At 39.2% G+C, this 21,661-nt stretch overlaps 1 protein-coding gene across 1 annotated transcript; it reads right to left on the reverse strand.

Annotated features, from left to right (window-relative positions):
• Positions 1 to 297: 297 nt before the first annotated feature.
• DR1 (down-regulator of transcription 1) lies at positions 298 to 21,404 on the reverse strand. Its single transcript, XM_047785279.1, has 3 exons — positions 20,466 to 21,404; positions 11,715 to 11,878; positions 298 to 2,699 (listed from the first exon to the last, which is right to left on the reverse strand). The coding sequence occupies exons 1-3, from the start codon at positions 20,683 to 20,685 to the stop codon at positions 2,553 to 2,555; spliced, it is 531 nt and encodes a 176-aa protein (XP_047641235.1). The 5' UTR covers positions 20,686 to 21,404; the 3' UTR covers positions 298 to 2,552.
• Between the last annotated feature and the right edge of the window lie 257 nt (positions 21,405 to 21,661).

The following is a 21,661-nucleotide window of genomic DNA, read 5'->3' on the forward strand; positions in this document are numbered from 1 at the left end:
ACGAATGATAGCATTTACATAAAATAAAAGAATAGCAAAATTGATTTTAGAAGTCAGAACAGTAATTATTTCTGGGGAGGAAGAAAACAGCATTAAGACAGGGCAAAAAGGAGGGTTTCTGGGATATTCATAACACTGTTTCTTAATTTGAGGGCAGGCAAAATAAGTATGTTTAATTTCTGAAACCTTTATTTGTGTACTCTTCTAAATGTATGGGGTAATTTTAAAAAATTGATGGCTTTTCAACACTTATTAATCTGATAGTCTGCTGGAAAAAAAGACATAAATTCAAGGAAGTGGGGAAAATACTTACTAAACAATAACTTTATTTCTCAAGAACGCTAAAGATTTTGTTTCTCTCTCCAAAAGAGTTTAAAAATTCAACAACATAAAGAATATAATAGCGACTTTTAACTGCTAAAAATTAAGCTAAAAGTAAAACACTGCTTAATTAGCTTTGTTATGCCTGCATCCTAGAACTGTAAATTACAAAAATACAAGTAAAACCACATTTTCTGAAGTAACGGTAAACAAAGGAGAAGGTCAAATACTACATACCAAATGATCAAAATGTCTCTTGGACCTAAAATTCTTGAAACTAGTAAAAATGGTAATAAAAGAAATTTCATGCCATTAATCTGTATAGATCATTAAATATAAAAACAATTTATAAAACACATCAGATTTTATTGCTTGAAGAATACAGCATATGAAATCACAAGGATGTCAAAATGAAAAGTCACTAGAATTCAAACATATAATACATTATCAGATGCAGTAAAATATTAATTAACCTGAACTCTGCATCAGGAAAAAAAAAGTATGGAAAACTGCCTAAGTTATTTAAGAAACAGATATACTTAAAACAGAAAGTATAAGGATGTTACAGTACAAATTAGAAAAGTCAACACTTATTAACTTATTTCTTAGACTAGACTACCTTTGGTACTTAAACTTTAAAAAAAAAAAAAAATCCCTTCTATCTTGTCCAAAAGCACTTCATGGATACAATATCAACTTCAACTCAAAACATTCAGCAAGATTCACCTATCTGTGGCATGGAAGAAGTGTATTTAATACATATATGACAATATTTCACTTTTTCTAAAACTGTAAAATATGATTAAGAAATCTAATACATGTAAACTCTTCAATTTATTTTATTAGCTCTTCAATTAAAATTGAAATCCTGGAAGCTTCAATCTATCTTTAGGCTTGGTGAATATAGAAATTTAAATGTTTGGCAAATGTTACATAGAAATTTTGATTACTTCATACTATCTTAAGTGGTTTTTCCATTCTGTTTCCAAAATGCAAATAATAGGCCATTTCTTCAACACCCCGGATTTCTATAAAAATCACTACCATACTTTATTTATTGGAAACAAATTAAAGCTTTTCCCTTTTAACAAGCAGTTCAAAATTAGGGCTGATCAATTAGGACACACTTCCTTACACAAAACAAAACCAATCATTTTTAAAGGATCACTCAATTATGATGGAGACAATGATGCCATTTCAAAAGGAAGCATTGGACACACTAGGTCATCTAGTCAAGAAATCGTAAAAGTAATGTTAAAAACAAACGAGTAAACTATAACTACAAGTTTAATTACAAAAAAAAAATCCCTCTTTTATAGCAAGCATGCTCATTAACTTTCGTTTCTTTCCCCCAGCAAATGTTTGAATATTTATGAACTTCAGTTAAACCAACGGAACCTAAGCAACTGTTTCACGAGTTCCAATAAACATGGATGGGCTAAGCAAGTAATACTATTAATAATTATTGAAGTGAAATACTAAGAATCATGACAGTCCTCAAAATAGGGCAGTCTATGAAATGTAATAGTGTAGCTCAGGATGAATTATTCCATAGTAAAACTGTAGTTTTTACTTCTCCATAAAACAAAATCAAAGTCAAAAACATAACCTACCAAATTTTACAACTACTATTAAACATACTCCTTCCCAGCTTTTGAATGCCTTGTTTTGAGATTTCTTTTAAACAAGTATATTTATCCGAGCAGAAGTGTTTATTGCCTGCATATATACTCCTTTTAAAGACCAAAAATCCCGATACTACAGAACCGAACTCTTTTGTCACCAACCTGACCCGATGTCTACTGCACCACAAAGCACCTCCACCCTCAGTCATGAACAACTACAGATTTTCAGTGTAGCTAAAAGGGCAGAGGAAATGCAAACGCAGATTTAGAATTTCTGTATAAATTTCACTGTATTTTTATAAACTTGAAGTTTTCTGTAACACTGTTTTATTGACCAAATAAAGGACTCACCGCTATCTAAAATTTCATAAACACTATTAAAAATTCAAAATTGATATTATACTGAATCTTAAATTTTCAATAGTTCAAAGAGACAGTTTTTACATCAACAGCACACAACAGATGAAACTTAACGGCAGACATCCCTAGAATACCAATGGCAAGTCCACCAAGAAGCATACAAAATTACAGATAAGCATTTCGTTCACTGTTTTCTTGTGCAAGGAAAAACATTTATAGAGGAAATAGAAACTCAGCTGGTGAATTTCAGATATCGTCATCATCTTCTTCATCCTGAGAAGATCCTGCCTGGTTGGATGCACTTGCTGAGGCAGCAGCAATCTGTGCTTGCTGGGCAGCTTGCTGCATTTGAAGCCATTCCTGTTGGGCCAATTCTGCTTGTTGCTGTCTAGCCTAAACACCAAAAACATCACACACAAAAAAGTTAAAAAAAACCTACAACATGCACACTTTGTGTATTAAGCCAATCATACACTTAGTCATTATCAAATGTGTATACCTCCCAAACACTACACAGCTGTACATTAGGACAACATAAATTCTCCAAGAAAATATAATTAGAGATTGCTTCTCTGACAACTCTTTTTTTTGGGGGGATGGGTATCTGGCTGCATCTGCGGCATATGGAAGTTCCTGGGTCAGGGATTAAACCCACTCCGCACCAGCGAATGAAGCCACTGCAGTGACCACACCAGATCCTTACCCACTGCGCCAGAGGAGAAATCCCTCCCTGTCAACTTTTTTTTTTCTTTTAGGGCCACACTTGTGCAGCATATGTAAGTTGCCAAGCCAGGGGTCAAATTGGAAGCCTCATCCTTAACCCACTGAGCAGGGCCAGGGATTGAACCCGCATCCTCATGGACATTAGTTGGATTTGCTACCACTGAGCCACAATGGGAACTCCTCTGTCAATTCTCTTAAGGAGAGTTTCCAAGTTTCCATAAAAGCTCCTTTTTATGCTACATAATGGTTCAACTGAAGAACTTAAAAAAGTTTACAGAAAAACAATATTCTCCCTTTGATTCCTTTTTCACGTGTTTCTCTTGATTCTTCTGTCTTAATTTACAATTCTTTTTTTTTTTTTTTTCTTTTTAGGGCCACATCCACAGCATATGGACGTTCCCAGGCTAGGAGTCGAATCCAAGCTGTAGCTGCTGGCCTACACCATAGCTCATGGCAACACCAGATCCTTAACCCAATGAGCGAGGCCAAGGATCAAACCCACGTCCTCATGGGTACTAGCCAGATTTGTTTCCACTGAGCCGCAACAGGAACAACTACAATTTTGACATAAATATTTTCCATCTAGGAGTTCCCATCGTGGTGCAGTAGAAATGAATCTGACTAGGAACCATGAGGTTGTGGGTTTGATCCCTGGCCTCGCTCACTGGGTTAAGGATCTGGCGTTGCTGTGAGCTGTGGTGTAGGTCGCAGATGTGGCTCGGATCTGGCGTTGCTGTGAGCTGTGGTGTAGGTCGCAGATGTGGCTTGGATCTAGCATTGCTGTGGCTGTGGTGCAGACCGGCAGCTATACTCCAACTGACCCCTAGCCTGGGAATCTCCATATGCCGCAGGTGGGACCTTAAAAAGCAAATAAATAAATAAAATAAACATTTTCCATCTAAAAATTATTTCTGTAGTTTGAAAGTTCTCTAGTACTCTACCTCTAACTGTTAGGGGAAAAGTACTGCATGTAAAGGCAATAGCTACCGTGATTATTTAAGTTTCTATCACAGTTCTGTATCCTATACTTCTCTCTTCCTCTATCCCTCTCTCCCATCTCTATAAATATATCTGTGCACGCACGCACGCGCACACAGAGAACATATCCTTACCCCATACACACTTGTGAATACTCATACAGTACTGAATTTAAGTGGTGTAGTTAAAATCCATTCATTTGAAACATCCTCTATAAAAACTACCACAGGATTTGAGAAGCCAAGATGCATACATCTGGATCACATGCCCTATTGAATGAGCTAATTTCACCTATTACCAGAAAAACCACACAAAGAAGAGAAAAATGAATCTGTTTCTCCATTTCGGCCTTTTCTCAGAATTATTTAAGCCTAGCTCATACCCTCCTTTATGAATGGCCGATTGCTAGTCATCACTTCAAACACAAATCAGTTTATCTTTCTAGGTCACATTCTCTGCTTACCTGCATATTCCATAATTCTCTATGCATTCCCAAATCTATCCATTTTGTTCTCTGAGTATATATCTTTTTTCCCCACTAGATTTTTTTTTTTTTTTTTTGCTATTTCTTGGGCTGCTCCCGCGGCATATGGAGGTTCCCAGGCTAGGGGTCGAATCGGAGCTGCAGCCACCAGCCTACACCAGAGCCACAGCAACGCGGGATCCGAGCCGCGTCTGCAACCTACACCACAGCTCATGGCAACGCCAGATCCTTAACCCACTGAGCAAGGGCAGGGACCGAACCCACAACCTCATGGTTCCTAGTCGGATTCGTTAACCACTGCGCCACGACGGGAACTCCCCCACTAGATTTGAGAACAGAAACTGCTTCACCGTTGCCTTTCCAACATATAAGCACCCCAGTAGTTTCTGAGTGAATGAATGTTTTGTGGGAAAACTACCATGCTCAGTATAATTTTAAGATTAGGATTTTACTACAAACATTCCTACCTTTTCTTAATAATCGGCCATGAATTTACTGTCCATTTTTAGAAATTTTAATTAAAAAATTATCTGTTACCAATTAAGTCCAAATTTCTCAGCCTAGTGTTCAAATTACTGTCTGTCCCAATCTATTTACCTAATCTTCTTTCATAACATTTATCTTCACTCCAAAAACAAAAACCTAGAACATAAAATGTTTCCCAAACATACATCATACCCCCCCATTTTACTACCTTTACTCATGCTGATAGTCATTCTATTTGAATTCACCTGATTTTTATCTACTGAAATTCTACTCTTCCTTCAAGTAAAACTGAAACACTGTTTTCTCCATTAAGTTTGTTACTAATTCCTTTCAGTATCATTCTGGTCTAATTAGGAGACAGAAGTCATGCTAGTTACAAAAATAGAAAGAATGTAATCTAAGAGATTATTAACCCAGTATAAAGTTGGTAACTAGGTAACTGAAAAGGCAAGAAATGAATGCTAAAATATGTGGGTGGCAACTACAGGAAGCAGCCACCAACCCTAAAACTGGGGGGACAGGGGAAGAGGTTTAAATTTTTAAAACTTAGCAGCTTTTTTTTTTTTTTTTTTTGTCTTTTGTCTGTTGTTGTTGTTGTTGTTGCTATTTCTTGGGCCGCTCCCGCGGCATATGGAGATTCCCAGGCTAGGGGTTGAATCGGAGCTGTAGCCACCGGCCTACGCCAGAGCCACAGCAACTCGGGATCCGAGCCGCGTCTGCAACCTACACCACAGCTCACGGCAACGCCAGATCCTTAACCCACTGAGCAAGGGCAGGGACCGAACCCGCAACCTCATGGTTCCTAGTCGGATTCGTTAACCACTGCGCCACGACGGGAACTCCTAAAACTTAGAAGCTTTAAGTGAGCAACCCATTGAACTAAAACTCAGACTTCTGAAGGAGGGGCGCAGACCAGCTGGTACTAGCATCTCTGAGCTTAGAGGAGGGCACCAAGGATTGAGACCCACATCCCTGAGGAAAAGGATGCATGTTCAGTCTGGTTCTGTAAGTACTGGAGAAACTGCAAACCAAATTCAGTTCCTGCTACAGGAAAAAACTGATGCAGCCAGGGTGAAACACTGCTGGGTTGCTCAAAGGAACCTGAAGCCAAGTGGAAGTAAAAGAAAGGAACAAGTGCCTTCTTCCACCCAGCCTTCTAATCTCCCTCTAGAGCCCCTTACTGGCAGCGGAGTCTAAGGGAAGCCAGCTAGAAAAATAGAAACATGGTTTGCAGAGGCCTGGGCCCACCTCTAAGCAGGGCATACAGTGAAGTTTCATGCTGGGATAACTGCTTAGTAACTGGCACACGGCTACACCACTAAAATCTAATGTGATGTCTCTGTACTCAAGGATCTCTTTTTATCTTCCTCGTGAGAGTAGTTAGCCTCACACTGCAGTTAATGTCACTGTACTATACCTCCCCTCTCTTACAGACAAAAAAAAAGTTTTGTCAAGAAATTAAAAACCGGGTATTCTAATAACTACCTCCACCCATTTTTATATAGAAATATGGAAAACCTTTCCATAGCACACAAGCATATTTACTTTTGGAATACTGGAGTTCAAAACAGACTGTTTCACAGGAAATACTTGAAAATTATAGGACAAACCAAATATATCAATTTAATCAACTTAAGAACCTACTCTGTGGCCTAATCAACTATAGGTAGGTATAATTTCATGGCCTGGGGAGTTCCCATTGTGCCTCAGTGGTAATGAACCTGACGAGTATTCTTGAGGATATGGGTTTGATCCTTGGCCTCACTCAATGGGTTAAGGATCCAGTATTAACCTAAGCTGTGCTGTAGGTCACAGACGAGGCTCAGATCTGGTATTGCTGCAATTCGACCCCTAGCTTGAGAACTTCCATATGCCACAGGTGTGGCCTTAAAAAGACAAAAAAATCATGGCCCAGGGGAAAAAATAATAATAATTCAAATAATTTCAAGTCTCTACCCAGGTTTTTACTGCAAAGTTACTTATCTCAGGTTATTTAAAAATCTGCAAAGACTTGTACTGGTTACATTTAAAATTTAATTGACTTTCAGGTGCCGTGGTCTCATATCAACATTCATACTTTTTTCTCTAAACTTAAAAGCATCCCAATGACTTTAAAATCAAGGTTGACTGGTTAACAGTATTGTACTCATTTCAACCAATTAAAATTTTCAGTGGCATCCATTCTAATTTCTTTTTTTTCCCTCTTACCTCTCACCCCACCCATCCCAGGTATTTTCCTTCTAAAATGGAAGGGAGAAAAAGATGTAAGTAGGCATATACTTTCTAATTACTTCTGGAGATTTTCGTTACGTGGGAAATGAAACATAATGTTCCCATAAGATTCCCACTCCCACATACTAAAATTAATCATTTAAATGTACAGTTAACTTTAATCTCAAAGTATTAGCGATTTCTCCTTTTCAAATATTTGCTGCTTAGCAGTGAAAAGACAGCTTCAAATGAGGCTGCCATTTTTTCTGGCCATGTCTACTGCATGTGGAAGTTGCCAGGTCAGGGATCAAACCCGCACCATAGCTGTGGCTTGGGCCACAGCAGTGACAATGTCAGATCCTTTGCCCACTTTGCCACCAGGGAATTCCAAGGCTGTTATTGTGTTAGTATTTAAAATAAAGTCTAAATGATTAAGTGAAATGAAAGTGATGGAAAAGATGTCATAATAACTAATCAATTCCTTCTATATTTAGGACTTTGTTCTCTAGGGGAAGTACTAAGCAGCTGCTAGAATTTTACTTCCTTTTTTTTAATGGTTGCACCCACAGCATATGGAAGTTACCCAGCCAGGGAATGAATCCAAGCCACAGTTGTGTCCAGAGTGGAGCTTGCGACAATGCCAGATCCTTCAAACCCACCGTGCGGGGCCAGGGTTTGAACCCATACCTCCACAGTGACCCACACCACTATAGTTGAATTCTTAACCCACTGTGCCACGGCAGAAACTGGTCTGCTGGTTTTTACAAGAGCAAAGAAATAATAGGGTATTTTCATCTATAGTTTGGGGCAAAAAAGGGAGATATGGAAAGGGGGGAAAAACAGATGACAACGGTAGAGAGGTGAAGACAGATTTGACAGGGAATCAATTATTTCTTTCATTTGCCTTTTTGCCCTGGAAAGGATAAAGCATGTTCGTACCATTTGAAAGTTCCAAAATAAATTTACGCAAACAAAATAATGACTAGAGTATCTGCATGGTATTGTAGAAGGAACACAGGTTTTATAGTCAGAAGATGAGCTTGGATTTAGACTCTAACACTTTCTAACTGTATGAACTTATTGTTGTTTAAGTCAATCCTTCCCAGTAAACTAAGCTACATAAAGACAGGAACCATGTCTCTTTTTATACTATTATAGGCCTGGCACTAGTGAAGAGTTCAATGACTGTCTGTAAAACAAATGATTTCACGCAAGCTTCTCCATCTTTGAGTCTGTTTCTTAATGTGTAAATAGGTAGAGTAAAATCTATATTATTCATAAGAACTTTGCAAAGTACGTCAAGTATTTAGCAGAGCATCTTTTTCTTTTCACCAAGTATCTACTTTGGCACTCTCCAGGTGATCTGTACTAGTAGAGATTCAATAAATAATAGCCATTTACCTTCTTTTTTCCCTTGCTAAAATGGGCCGCACCCTAGCATATGGAAGTTCCCAGACTAGGGGCCAAATCGGAGCTGCAGCAGCCAGCCTACACCACAGCCAGAGCAACACAGGATCTGAGATGCATCTGCAACCTACACCACAGCTCATGGCAATGCCAAAAACTTAACCCACTGAGCAAGGCCAGGGATCGAACCCACATCCTCATGGATACTAGTCAGGTTCGTTACCACAACAAAAATTCCAATAGCTGTTTACTTTTTTAAAAAATTATCATTCCTCCTTCAATCCCTCATTTTCACATGGATATAACATTGTTTTCATGTGCTCATCCCTGCCTCTACCACCTATGGCTTTTCCTTTTTTAGCACCTATCTCATAGGCTGTTGTGTAGATTTTAAATGAAATAATACTGGTAAATTACGTGCAACGTGATTAACACATGGCTGGAACTCAATAAATGTTAGTCAGCTTTTACCTTCCTTATTAAATGTTATCTGGTGTCTAGTGCTTGATAACATTTAAAATTCAAATGCTTTTTAATATAAACCAAACTGGTTGTTATAACTGCAATAGATCAATTGTGGTGCTAACCTGGAAGAGATGCTCTAAAATGATATTTCTTAACTTTAATGGTAATTACAACTCATAGCAAATCTCACCTCTTCTATTCAAACCAACCCTGCCTTACAATTTCAAATTGTAAGCCAGAAGCCAGAACTTTATATGGAAAAATTAGCCTCACCTCCCTGCCCGCCCCGCCCTTTTTTTTTTTTTTTAATGGTGAGTAGGTTCTTTAATCTCCTCAAACCTCAGAATCATAATTTGAAAGATCAAGGTTGAATTAAATGATTTCAAAAGTCTCTTCTACATCTAGAGTTGTGTGCTTCCTTTTCTCATCAACTCATTCAACAAGTATTTACTAAATACTCCCCCTGGGCTAGTTACCATGTTAGGCAGATGCTAGAGATACAATTTACAATGAGTCCTGCCCTCAAGGAGCTTACAGACATTTTATAAATGACCACACAGCTCTACTCTCATGATAAAATAAGTATCTCTCTGGAACCAAAACACTTCATATTTCATTTCCTTTTTCCCTAACACAATGATTTAGGTCTAATTTTCAGGATCTTCCCACTGGAAAGTGAGTCAAATGGTTTATTTCAAAAAACTATTTTCATACATGGAGTAGATTTTTTTTTTCTTTCTTTCTTTTTTTTTTGCTTTTTAGGGCCATACCCATGGCATATGGAAGCTCTCAGGCTAGGGGTCGAATGGGAGCTACAGCTGCCAGCCTACACCACAGCTGAAGGCAACACAGGATCCTTAACCCACTAAGAGAGGCCAGGAATTGAACCCACATCCTTATGGACACTAGTCAGGTTTGCATCTGATGAGCCACAACAGAAACTCTCCAAATGGATTATTTTTTAAGCTGTCATCATAATTTTTCAAGTTCATAAACCCTTGCCCCTGTCTTTGCAGGGTAGGTGGGGAGAAGATACAGAGAAGAGAAAGTACAAAATACCATTAAGATATCTCAGCCCATGCTAATAAATTTAGCCTTGAACCGTGATTTGCCTTCTTAATAATTGGGTTATTAAGCTATCAGTCTTATGTGGAATAAATACTCAGTAACATTCAAGAATCACTGTACTCTGGAGTTCTGTTGTGGCTCAGCAGTAACAGACCCGACTAGCATCCATGAGGTCTCAGGTTTGATCCCTGGCCTCGCTCAGTGGGTTAATGATCTGGCGTTGCCATGAGCTGTGGTGTAGGTTGCAGATGTGACTCAGACTCAGATCTGGAGTGGCTGTGGGGTAGGCCAGTGGCTATAGCTCCAATTCGACCCCAGTTGAGGAACTTCCATATGCCATGGGTAAGGTCCTAAAAAGACCAAAAAAAAAAAGAGAGAGAGAGAATCACTGTACTTTGCAATTATCTACTGCCCAGCTTCAAGGAACCAAGCAAAGAAGGGAAGGCCAATCTTTCTCAGTTTCTCCCTCATGTTCTTGCCCTACATGTGTGTGGGTATTCTGTGCCCAAGGCATGCCATGCATGAGTAGAAAGGAGTGATGGAGAGCCCTTTTGTGTTGGTCTTTGTCTTCAACACAGAGTATGTGTGCATATTGGTTGTGCTGTCTATCCACTCCATGCGGAAGCCGTGCCATGTGGGTTATTGCGTCCCCTTATCTTCATCCCTTGGTGTTTTTATTAAGTAAATGAATGCTGTGTCTTTGTTGCCTCTGCTATAACACCAAGGGATAGTGAACTGGGGCGAACCCAAGGAGTGAGAGACACTATAGCATTCATCTTTGGAAAACCAGAGCATGGTTCCAAAACGGGTTACAGAGCTTGTTCTATTTTGCCACTGAGGGGACCTGGAAGGGAATGAAGAAGGTATCCGGGACTCTGAGGATGGGCTAAGGCAGGCCCAGAAGATGGCAGCAGTAACATCAGGGAAATTCTGAGAGGCTAAACACAAACTCCACTCAGTCCCACCCTGTGGTCCCTTCGTTTTTTTTTTAAATAGAGGGATAAAACAGAGGGATATTAGCACTCACCACTCATCCTTCACAGACTAGGCATGAGAACTGTAACAAGTAAGAAAGGAGAAAAGTTTTCTTCCTTTCTCTGCTCCACTGGCCCTTCAAAGTTTTTTAAGATTAGAGTGTTTAAAAGGTGTATTTAAAGACCTAATTTAACCACAAAGTAGATGTTTCTACCTCAGATTTTTCTTACATGCTATTCCTCTAAAAGTATGATACAGTATTTTCTCACCAGACCATCATTTAAAATCTTAAGAACGTTTAGGTATACTTTTCATGCTTTTATGTGACCATTCTGTCCGAAAAACCATCAAAGTAAAATCTCAGTAGTTATTTGGAGTTGTTCTCCTCAGAAAACAGGTTGCTGCAAATATTTACTTTTATATAAAGTAAATAACTGGTCAAACAGAATCAATCTGGCTAGATCTAACATCACATTACATGATTAAACAATCACCCACAGAAAGAAAGTCCTCTGGGTATATATGTTAACTTAGGTAATGATTTCGGGAACTAGTACAGTTAGCAAAAAGGGTTGGATTTAGATGAAAATAATTTAAAACACATTACTTACTTTTGCAAATAGTTCCTGTTGCTGTCTCAATAACTCTTCTTCAGGAATACCAAGGTTTTCCAAACGGGAACTGGCCTTTCTTCTTTTTAACGCCACTGTCTTGCACTCTTGTAAGACTTCTTTTACTTCGCTGATATAAGAGCCAAAGCCCAAACTTTCTAGTGCTAGGGAAATGAAAATTTGAAAAAGTGATAAAACACTTTTCCCTCATCTATGGATCATTGTTTTGTGGGGGTTATTTGGGGGTTTTTTGGAGGTGAACATTGTTTTCTAATAATTTTACCTATTTTACAGCTGTATAACAATTATTTCTATTGCTAAGACAATATATTTTATCAACCTTCTTAATACTAGATTGCAAATTAGTTAAAACTTAAGGAACATTTCGAGGCACAGGGCTTCATTTTTCCTTTTCTTTCTAATTTTTTAAAAACCAAAGAATTTCCTGTGTGTGTGGGGGGGTTTCCAATGTAAGAACACATGGTTTTAGTAAGAAAACATTTTCCCTATACCACTCATAATAAATCACTCATCAAATCAGTCACTTTCTCGAAAGATACCAAAAAAGCAAATATTTGGAACATACTTATTAATAACACATTTTGTGCCATTTGGCTTAGAAGAAGTAGGCTGGTAACACACGCTTTAATTTTCAGTAAGACAGGATGGAAGAATAGGTAAGTTCCTTTGTCTAAAGTACCAACAGGAAACTATTTTTAGCAAAAGACACTCAAACTGCCAAGCTTAAGAAATATTGGTGGAAATAACTTATGAAATTCAGCATTTATATTCAGCCAAAGCTTCCCTTGAAAATAAAACTTAAGAGGAAAACACTATAAAAATATTTCAAGTGATGTGGCAAAAAAACTGGGATAAAGGAAGACTAGAGGATAGGAGAAACATTAACAAAAAATTATCTCCCTTTATTTCTTTTCACATTTAGAACGAAAAATTTATAAGAAAATAATGCACGCTCCAAATGCCTTCTGCAATCCAAAAAGACAAAGCATAAAATTTCCTTTTGGCTCATGGTATTTAAAGTTATATTTTATAGTTTTCTATATACTGGCTAATACCCTTAAGTCATTTTGTTTTCTGAGCCAATGATGAAATACAGGTGGTGAAAAACACATTAAATGAACTTAAGTTAGTTCATCAGTTCTTGCAGTCTTTCAACAAGTACGATAAACCAAGTAAAGACACCCTAAATTCTAACTTCAGGAATTTGCTCTTTGGGGGGAATACCAAGTATCTTTAAAATTCACATTCCCATGTAGGCTGTGGTTTTTAAGACATTTTGAACGATTTACAACTTTAATTATTTCACATGTCAAGCTATTTTCATCAATCATCTTTAGGAATAATCTGATGCCAAAAAGCAGAGTGCTATTATTTGAATTTTAACTAGCTTACCAACCCCTCCTCTGTCATCCCCCCAAACTCTAAGACATTATTCTGAGTTCTGTTTACCAAATTCACCACCATATAATTCCCAGCCTCAAGAAGGTTGGGGTACAAGAGAAGATTAAGTGAAAATTAGGCAGCCTGCATTTTTTAGTTGAAATGACAGACATTTTTTAAGTGTCAATGTTAGAAGCCAAAGTTTTTGTGTTATCTTTTCTTTTTTAAAGGAACAAGCATAATAGCATATTTTCGATAATACTGGCTGGAGACCATACCAAAAGAAACCAAGTAATGACTTACATACAGTGTCCTGCCACATTCTAAGTCTCATTTCCTTAGTACAACAATAAGGTCCTCTAGGATCTAGTCCCACTTACCTTTCCAGCTTTATTTCTGCCATTAAATCCCCACATACTCTGCTAAACCTGACTCTTCAATGTTTCAACAGGTACCAGCTTCCCACAATCATGCTGACAGCAATTCATTCAAGGCCCAGATCATCAAATTCCATCTTCAAATTAAGTCTGCCTGACCCTCCTAGACAGAAGTAATGTTTTCCTTTTGAAATCAGACAGAATTTGAAGCCTGTTTGTCACTGTATTTGCATAACTTTGGATATGTTGCTTAATATCTCTAAGCTTCAGTCCTCCATCTCTAAAATGAGAATAGCATCTATTTCATAATATATTTCTACAACCAGAAGCACTAAAGTGGTTAAGCATGTAGCCCCTAGGCTGCCAGGGACTGACTCCTAGCTCTGCCTCCTATTAGCTGTGTGACTCAGGATAAGTTCCTTCAGTTCTGTTCCTTTAAAACAAGAACAACTGTATCTATATCTCATCAGATCAGGCTGCTGTGAAGAATAAATTAATTAATATAAACAATGAGCTAAGAACAGAGGCCAGCCCATAGAAGGACCAAATATTATTATACATTTTTTTTTTTTTTTACTTTAAGAGTTGTAGGAATCAACAAGCAGTTTAAAGCATTTAACACAGCATCTAACACCAAAGAGTCACATAACTAACTTGGACTTCGTATTATTCATCTTTTTTCTCTTACATTTGAAAGAGTACTCTATTAAGCATATAGGACCTAAATAAACACATTATCACACCATCAAATTCAAGCTGAACAAGTATATTAAATTTACAAAATTAACAAATCAATACATGGAGAGACAACTCTTCAAATGTCAAGAGTTACCAGACTAGATATTAAGAAACATCAATCTACCTTAAACCACAGAGGGCATGAAATAAAAATTTAAAAAACAAAACAAAACCAAAAAAGACATCACCTTTAAAGACATCTAAGGTTGAGAACACTGCTTTAAAAAAATTTGGAAGTAAATCCAAGGTTAATATTTAATATTATTCAAAGAGCTGCTATATACAAATATTGTACTCTCAATAAAATGGTTCAACAAGAGCAGCCATAAATTTAATTTCAAAACTGCAATGACTTTAATCCTCATTTTAAACATATTTTGGCTGACAGATATGAATAACTGGATACAATATTTTCTGAGTGGAAACATCTCATATCGTTTATTTTCATGCAGTAGTAATATTCCATCTTACGCCAATGAGAACATTAAAGGATAAGGGAAACAGCTTCTAAGCATGGTCATGGCCATCGGTTAACAGGTGTGCAGGTTGCTCAGTGCACCCCAGTACCATATCCAAGGAGAGCCATTCATACCATAAACATGAGATTTGTGTGTTTATTTTACAGGCACTTTTCCTGGCAGATGGTAGTAAAGATTTTTAAGGAAGGATTGCCTTTTTCTAATTTGTATAAACAGATTTTATGGACTCCTGATAGCCCTGGCTCAAAGGATCTCAGAGTAAAGGCTGAAGAAATAAAAAATAATTAAAAAAAACACTTTGTGGGTAAAATACCCATCACTTTTTCAGAGGTCTATCTACACTACTCTGTGTCATCTATCTTAAAACTGTAACTGGAGTTCCCATTGTGGCTCAGCGGAAACGAACCTAACTAGTATCCATGAGGACGTGGGTTTGATCCCTGGCCTCACTCAGTGGGTAAAGGATCCAGCATTGCTGTGGCTGAGGCGTAGATTGGCAGCTGCAGCTCCAATTCAATCCCTAGCCTGGGAACTTCCATGTACCGAGAGTGTGGGCCGCCCTCCAAGCAAAGACAAACAAACAAGAAACCCTGTACTTAGCACTTCCCTGGTGGCCTAGTGATTAAGGATTCAGTGTTGTCACTGCTGTGACAGGGTTCGATCTCTGGCCAGGAAACTTCTGCATGCAGCAGGTGTGGTAGAGAAGAGAAGAGAAGATTTGCACCCAGAAAAGGGTATGGCATATTAGGGGAAAAAATACTTAGCACATTTTTTTCAACTTGAAAGATATTAACAAGACAGCCACTTTAAAAAAAAAAAAAGTATGTACATCTAACAACTTTAATACAGGTGTATCTTATATTTTGCAAAATAATAATTTGCTCCTCAAAAGTTTTGTTGTAACATAAATTTGTGAATTACTTTATACTTCAAATGTATCATGCATGCTTTTCACTTAAAAATCTAAAATACACAAAAGAGCATTCCCAAATTTATCTATTTTCTTTTGTTTACACGTCGGGGGAGGGTGGTGATATAGATCACTTAAAATTCATTAAGAGGATGTAGGCCAAACTGACTTCTTGGCTTACTGGCTTGGCAAAGACCCTTAAAAACCATGTCCTCTATTGTATCACTACTCCTGGGAATCTGGAACAATGAGAGAAGCATGGCAGAGCAAGAATCAAATTATCATTCATTTATCCCTAGCAGTATCTAGCACAATGCCAAGAACATAGAAGATAGTAGTATTCAAAAGTAACTGTCGGGTGGCAGAAGGAAGAGAAAAACAAGATATATCAATTTTAAAGAAAATAATAAAATCCAACTTGAAAAGCATCTGACTGTGTGATAAACCGTGCAATGCACACTACATGTGTCCCTTCAGAAAAAAACATCAGTATGGATGATTATTTACGTGATACAACATCATTCTCATTATTATTACAACTTTTCTGCAATCACTCAGATCCTCTGATTTCAAAACTACTTCACATCCACTTTCCAAAACAGACTGTGGTTTTTAAGCTTTAGAGCAAGGATACTCAAAATGTGGTCCATGAACTTGTGCCAGAACTACTTGTCATGGTCCACAATGAGTTAAGTACAGAAATTCTTAAGAACCTTCACAGCAATACACTAACTATGTGATGTGATGGCTAGGTTAACTAATTTTATTATCATTTCATAATATATTCATATATCAAATCATTACATTGCAAACTAACTTACACAATGTTGTATGTCAATTACATTTCAAAAGCTGGGGAGAAACTTCATAGCAATATGACAGAATAATTTTATGTCTGTTGAATCTAATATCAAAATTTTTCATTTTTACTTTTCTCCAGTGATCCATTTTTACTGTATTTTACCAAAGTTACCACTTTGAGAGGGATCAGAATTTTGTTTCAAAGTCCTTCAACATAGATAGCCTGGAGCAATACAACTGCTTAGGAACTGAACTTTCAAAGACTTTTAAACTTTCACTACTTTCAGTTAACACTATCACTTAAAATATTCTTATTTTCGCTTTGGCTTTACAAATGGCATCAAGATGTAAAGTTAAAAATAAACTTTCAGGCAACAACAACAACAATAACAACAACAACAAAAGACAAAAAAAAATTAAAAAAAATAAAAAAATAAAAAATAAACTTTCAGGAGTTTCCGTCCTGGCGCAGAGGTTAACAAATCCAACTAGGAACCATAAGGTTGCAGGTTCAGTCCTTGGCCTTGCTCAGCAGGTTAAGGATCTGGCGTTGCCGTGAGCTGTGGTGTAGGTCGCAGATGCGGCTCAGATTCCGAGTTGCTGTTGCTGTGGCTCTGGCGTAGGCCGGTGGCTACAGCTCCGATTCGACCCCTAGCCTGGGAACCTCCATATGCCACAGGAGCGGCCCAAGAAATGGCAAGACAAAAAAAAAAAAAAATACAATAAAAATAAACTTTCAGCTTTGTATTTTAAACAGGATCACTATAAAGTTTTAAATTATTACTTATTGTAGCATATTTCAGGTAGGTTTCTCAATTCTGATTCTCAATAATTGCTAATTACACCTGAAACCATTAAGTATTATTTATACATAAAAAGGGAAACCTTAGTTAACAGATTTGCCTAAGGCCAAAGACTTCTCAGTACAGAACCTGCAGCTCTCAACTTTCAATGTCAATTCTTTCCCTAATGTAACAGAACATGTGAGAACTCATTTTAAGAACATGTGTGCACAGAAACCCAGCAACAAAATAAAAGGAACATCTTTTATAGCTTAGAAGTCACTCTATTTGTGTATATGTAATCTTTGATACCAAGTTCTTAAAATCAAAATAAGCAAAACATTTAGAAAAAATTTTTTAATTTTAACCAGGTTACATAATTTCACATTTACCAGCAATAAAATTGTTAAAACTTTAGCTTGCATTTTACAGAACTGCCTCAAATGCTTAATTTGCTCTGAGACAAGGTAAAACAAAGTGCCAAGTGAATAAATGAAACTTCCTAAAGCAAGTTCATTAAATAGTTTATTAAACTAAAATAATCCAAACTTCAACATGTGAGAATCAAACCACTTCAAAATGTACGTTACCTTTCCACTTGGATATATCTTACATTCCTAAATAATCAACACTGACAAAACAGCATAAAAAAATGTCATACCCACCTTTCCAGTTAGTCTATAAAAACACACTATAAACACCTAAAAAAAATACACCTTACTAACCGAAGCAAGTCAGAGAAACACAAATATCACATGAGATCACTAATATGTGGACTCTGACAAAAAGTGATACAAAAGAATTTATCCACCAAACTTATGGTTACCAGGGGAAATGTTGGGGGAACAATAAATTAGGAGGCTGGGATTAACAAATACACACTACTATATATAAAGCAGTTAAGTAACAAGGACCTATTGTATATCACAGAGAAATCTACTCAATAATGAATAATGACCTATGTGGGAAAGGAATCCGAAAAGGAATGGATATATGTATAACTAATTCACTCTGCTGTACACTTGATATTAACACAACATTGTTATGTCAACTATACTCCAATAAAAGTTTTAAAAATTACACACCTTAAGGATTTCTTTTAATCACTCAGGACAAAAATTTCTTTAAATGATTAAGCAATATGAAATTAATAAAGAGATTATAAATGTATAAAATATATTCCCCTAACTGGTGAAAATTCTGGGTTAAAACGTAGATTCTTATCCACTTAACAGCAATGTTACAAGGGGAAAAAAAAAATCTGTAGGACTGTAACAGGTCAATACATGATTTTGAAAAAATAAATCATCTTTAGTGCATAAGGAAAATGCTTTCACTGGAACTTTCTCTGACTCATACATTAAACTGAATTTAGCATATTCCAGAGTTGCGCTATTTAGCATACTGCTAACTACAGCTGCACTTTTCTTCCATCATGTCAATCAGAAATCTAAATATATCCTAGAAAAGAATAAACTCTACCCAAGAAGACAGATTGTGATGTGTTATTAGATTTTTGGAATGATCACCACGTCTGTGGTGTAAACAAGTGTTTAGGCAGATCCTTCGGAAATCTTTTGCAATTTTCATTGGAAAGGCAATGTTGATCAAAGATCCTTTTTCTCTTTTATAAGCTGTAAAAGGAAATTATAGCTATCTGTGTTGAATAATCTTGTGAAAGATTTGTGCCAACAATTGCACGTACAATGTAAAAATAAAACACAAGAGGAAAAACAGACAACTTTTGCTTTCATTTTACTTGCCAGAGTACACCAAACAAGTAGAAGAATATTCTAGCTTTAAAATCAAATAAACTTTTCCCTAGGGATTTTCCTTCCTCCATAAGGAAGTACTGAAATGGAAATGGCAGAGTATGTTTTAAACCTACCTTCCACACATCATTAAGGATCAAAAGTGACTCATTTAATCCTTTTGTCAATATTGACAGTAAAATACTGCATATGGTTAAGTATGAGATGTGTCCTCTACTTCAGAATAACAAGAAAGTCACCTTTTAAAAAATCGAATTATAAAAAAGTTGAATTTTATATAAAAGTTGAGTTTTATATAAAACTGTATATAATTCAAAAAGTTGAATTATAAAAATAAAATGGTAGACAACCACCTGCCTACCAAAATTAACCATGATTTTTTACTTCAAAAGCAATCAAGAAATTGTTAAAAATTTTAATTAGACTATTATAAAAGGTAAAGTCTCACTTCAAATTGAATGCAGTCTTTTCATAAGAATATATGTACAAAAAAAAAGAATATATGTACGTCACAGAAAGTAATTCCTAAAACATAATTAGTTAATGTCTCTTCACTTTTGAAACGAACCATCAGAATACAGTTCCCCAACTCTCTATTACTGAACTAAATCCTTTCCAAGAGAAGAAAGAAGAAACTGTTACACTTTCAGAAGCGCTGCTCAAGAAAAGGTTACGTGTATACATCCAAATGGGGATGACCGCAGGAAAGGACAGCGGAATGTTCCGTGAAAAAAAATCTCACAATCTTTCCATCCAAGCTTTGAAAAGCTACCGCCACAAAGCAAAGCAAGTTGCAGAAGAAAAAGGAAGGAGGAAGGGAAAGAAGGAAGGAAAGGAGAGGAGGGGAGAGGAAAGGGTGCCTCTTCTTACAGAATAGAACTTGAGAGCTCTGGCAACTTGTTGCTGGCCGGCAGGACCATTTTCAAAGCAGAGAACACATACACTCTCCCCATCCAACCCTAATCCACCGGGCAGCGCTCAACATCCACGTTCATCCCACTCTCCCCGCGTTCTCAGCACGCGTCTTTTCCTCTACACTGGGGCAGGGCTCGGGTGGGGATGAAGGTCCCGTCTGCATTCAAAGCCTCCGCGGGACAACTCCTGGGTTCCCCTCCGTTGTCACGCCCTCGGTCCCCTTTCGGCAGGCTCCTTCTCGCTCCTCACGTCCGGGTTCCACCGCAGGCAGGCAAAACTCCTGTCGCTTCGGCTGGCCCGGCTGTAAACTGAGAGCACCCCTCCCGCTTCAGTCGGGGACACGCTAGCTGGCCCCGCCGCGGGGCAGCTTTTCCACCATCCGCTGCTTGAAAAGGGCGAGAACCCGCCACGGGGAGGTGAAGGCGCCGGCTGCCCCCACGCCCGCGGGGCCTTGTCAGCGGCCAGCACTAAGCCACCAGGACCAGCCTGAGGGCTGTGACATGACGGCGTCACGCCACGAGCACGCCGTCCCGGCCGGCCCCTCTTCGGAAGCAAAACCCCACCGAGACCACTTACCTTGTATGACGTGCTCTGGCGAGATGGTCTTCTTTTCCGATTTGTTGCAAATCTCATTGGCTTCAGAAGATATAAGGTGAATGAATTCAGTGCAGCAGTTCACCACCAGCTCCCGGGCATCGTTGGCCACCCGGACATTGGGCAGAGTCTCTTTGATCATCTTATTAATAGCAGCTCTGGGTATAGTGAGATCATCGTCGTTGCCAGATGAGGAGGCCATCGTACCTTCCTACCTCTCGTGCCCCGACTTGTAAAAAACTCCCCAGCTCTGGTCCACACTCCACGAAGCTTCTTTCAAAAGGGCGCCTCGGAGAGTGAGCCCGGGGGCGCTCTGAGAATAGGGTGCAGATTAAGGGGGGGGGGGGTCAAGAGGGCAAGAAACCCCCGCGTGCGTGAGATTCAGGGCGAGGCTGGGAACAAAGTTGGGGGCTGAGGATCCTGGGGACAGCACCGCCCAGGTCAGCGAGGGAAAGCAAGGTGGTGCGGAAATCTAAGCCTGGAGAACCACCTTCGTGCCTCCTCAGAGGGGCGTGCGCTGTCGCCTAACCGGTCCCCAACGGCGCCGGAGCAGAGGCAAGGTCCAGGGGCACTGGCCTGGCCGCGGTACCGGGCGGACACCCAGCGGGCTGGGCTCTACAGAGCCGGAGCCCCCGCTGCCGCCGCCAGCAGCCGCTGCCGCTGCCTCGGCCAAACCATCCTTCAGACACCGGCGCCGCCGCCTCACAACATGTCGGCCGCGGCCGCTGCTGGAACCCGGGCGGCCGCCGGGGAACGAAGACGCACAGAGCCGGCACAGGCGAGCGGCAGGGGCGGCCGCTGTGGCCGTTCAGCCCGAACGCAGACCGTGGAAGCCGAAGACGCGGTAACGGTGGTCCCTCCAGAGGCCACAGAAGAAGGTTTGCTGGAAGTCTCTCCCGATACCCTTTGCGCTACCGGAAGTCTCGCCCCCACACGTTTCCCCCCCCCTTCCAGCCCGACTTCCGGGTGTGGCTGCAGCCCTTCCCCCACCCGCGCCGGCGGGAACCGCCCGTCCTCTCCGCCAGCTGCTTCCGCTTGCCGTGGTCCCGGCACGCGCCTTGGGGTCCCGCCCCTTCCCGGGGCCGTAGCGGCCGGGCGCGCGCCCCGCGGTACCGGAGCGCCCCGAGCAGGCGGCGGACGCGGGCCGGGGTGGCTGCGTGGACTGGCGAAGATGGAAA

This window comes from Phacochoerus africanus, chromosome 6, assembly GCF_016906955.1.
Source record: "Phacochoerus africanus isolate WHEZ1 chromosome 6, ROS_Pafr_v1, whole genome shotgun sequence".
NCBI classification, from domain to species: domain Eukaryota; kingdom Metazoa; phylum Chordata; class Mammalia; order Artiodactyla; family Suidae; genus Phacochoerus; species Phacochoerus africanus.

Bases quoted from the DNA above. Each gene is read 5' to 3' on its own strand.
- DR1 (XM_047785279.1), bottom strand. From the start codon at position 20,685: ATGGCCTCCTCATCTGGCAACGACGATGATCTCACTATACCCAGAGCT. The intron at 11,879-20,465 runs GTAAGTGGTCTC...TCATTTCCCTAG, and splicing joins GCCAGAGCACGTCATACAAG to CACTAGAAAGTTTGGGCTTT. The intron at 2,700-11,714 runs GTAAGTAATGTG...TTTGGTGTTTAG, and splicing joins AACAGGAACTATTTGCAAAA to GCTAGACAGCAACAAGCAGA.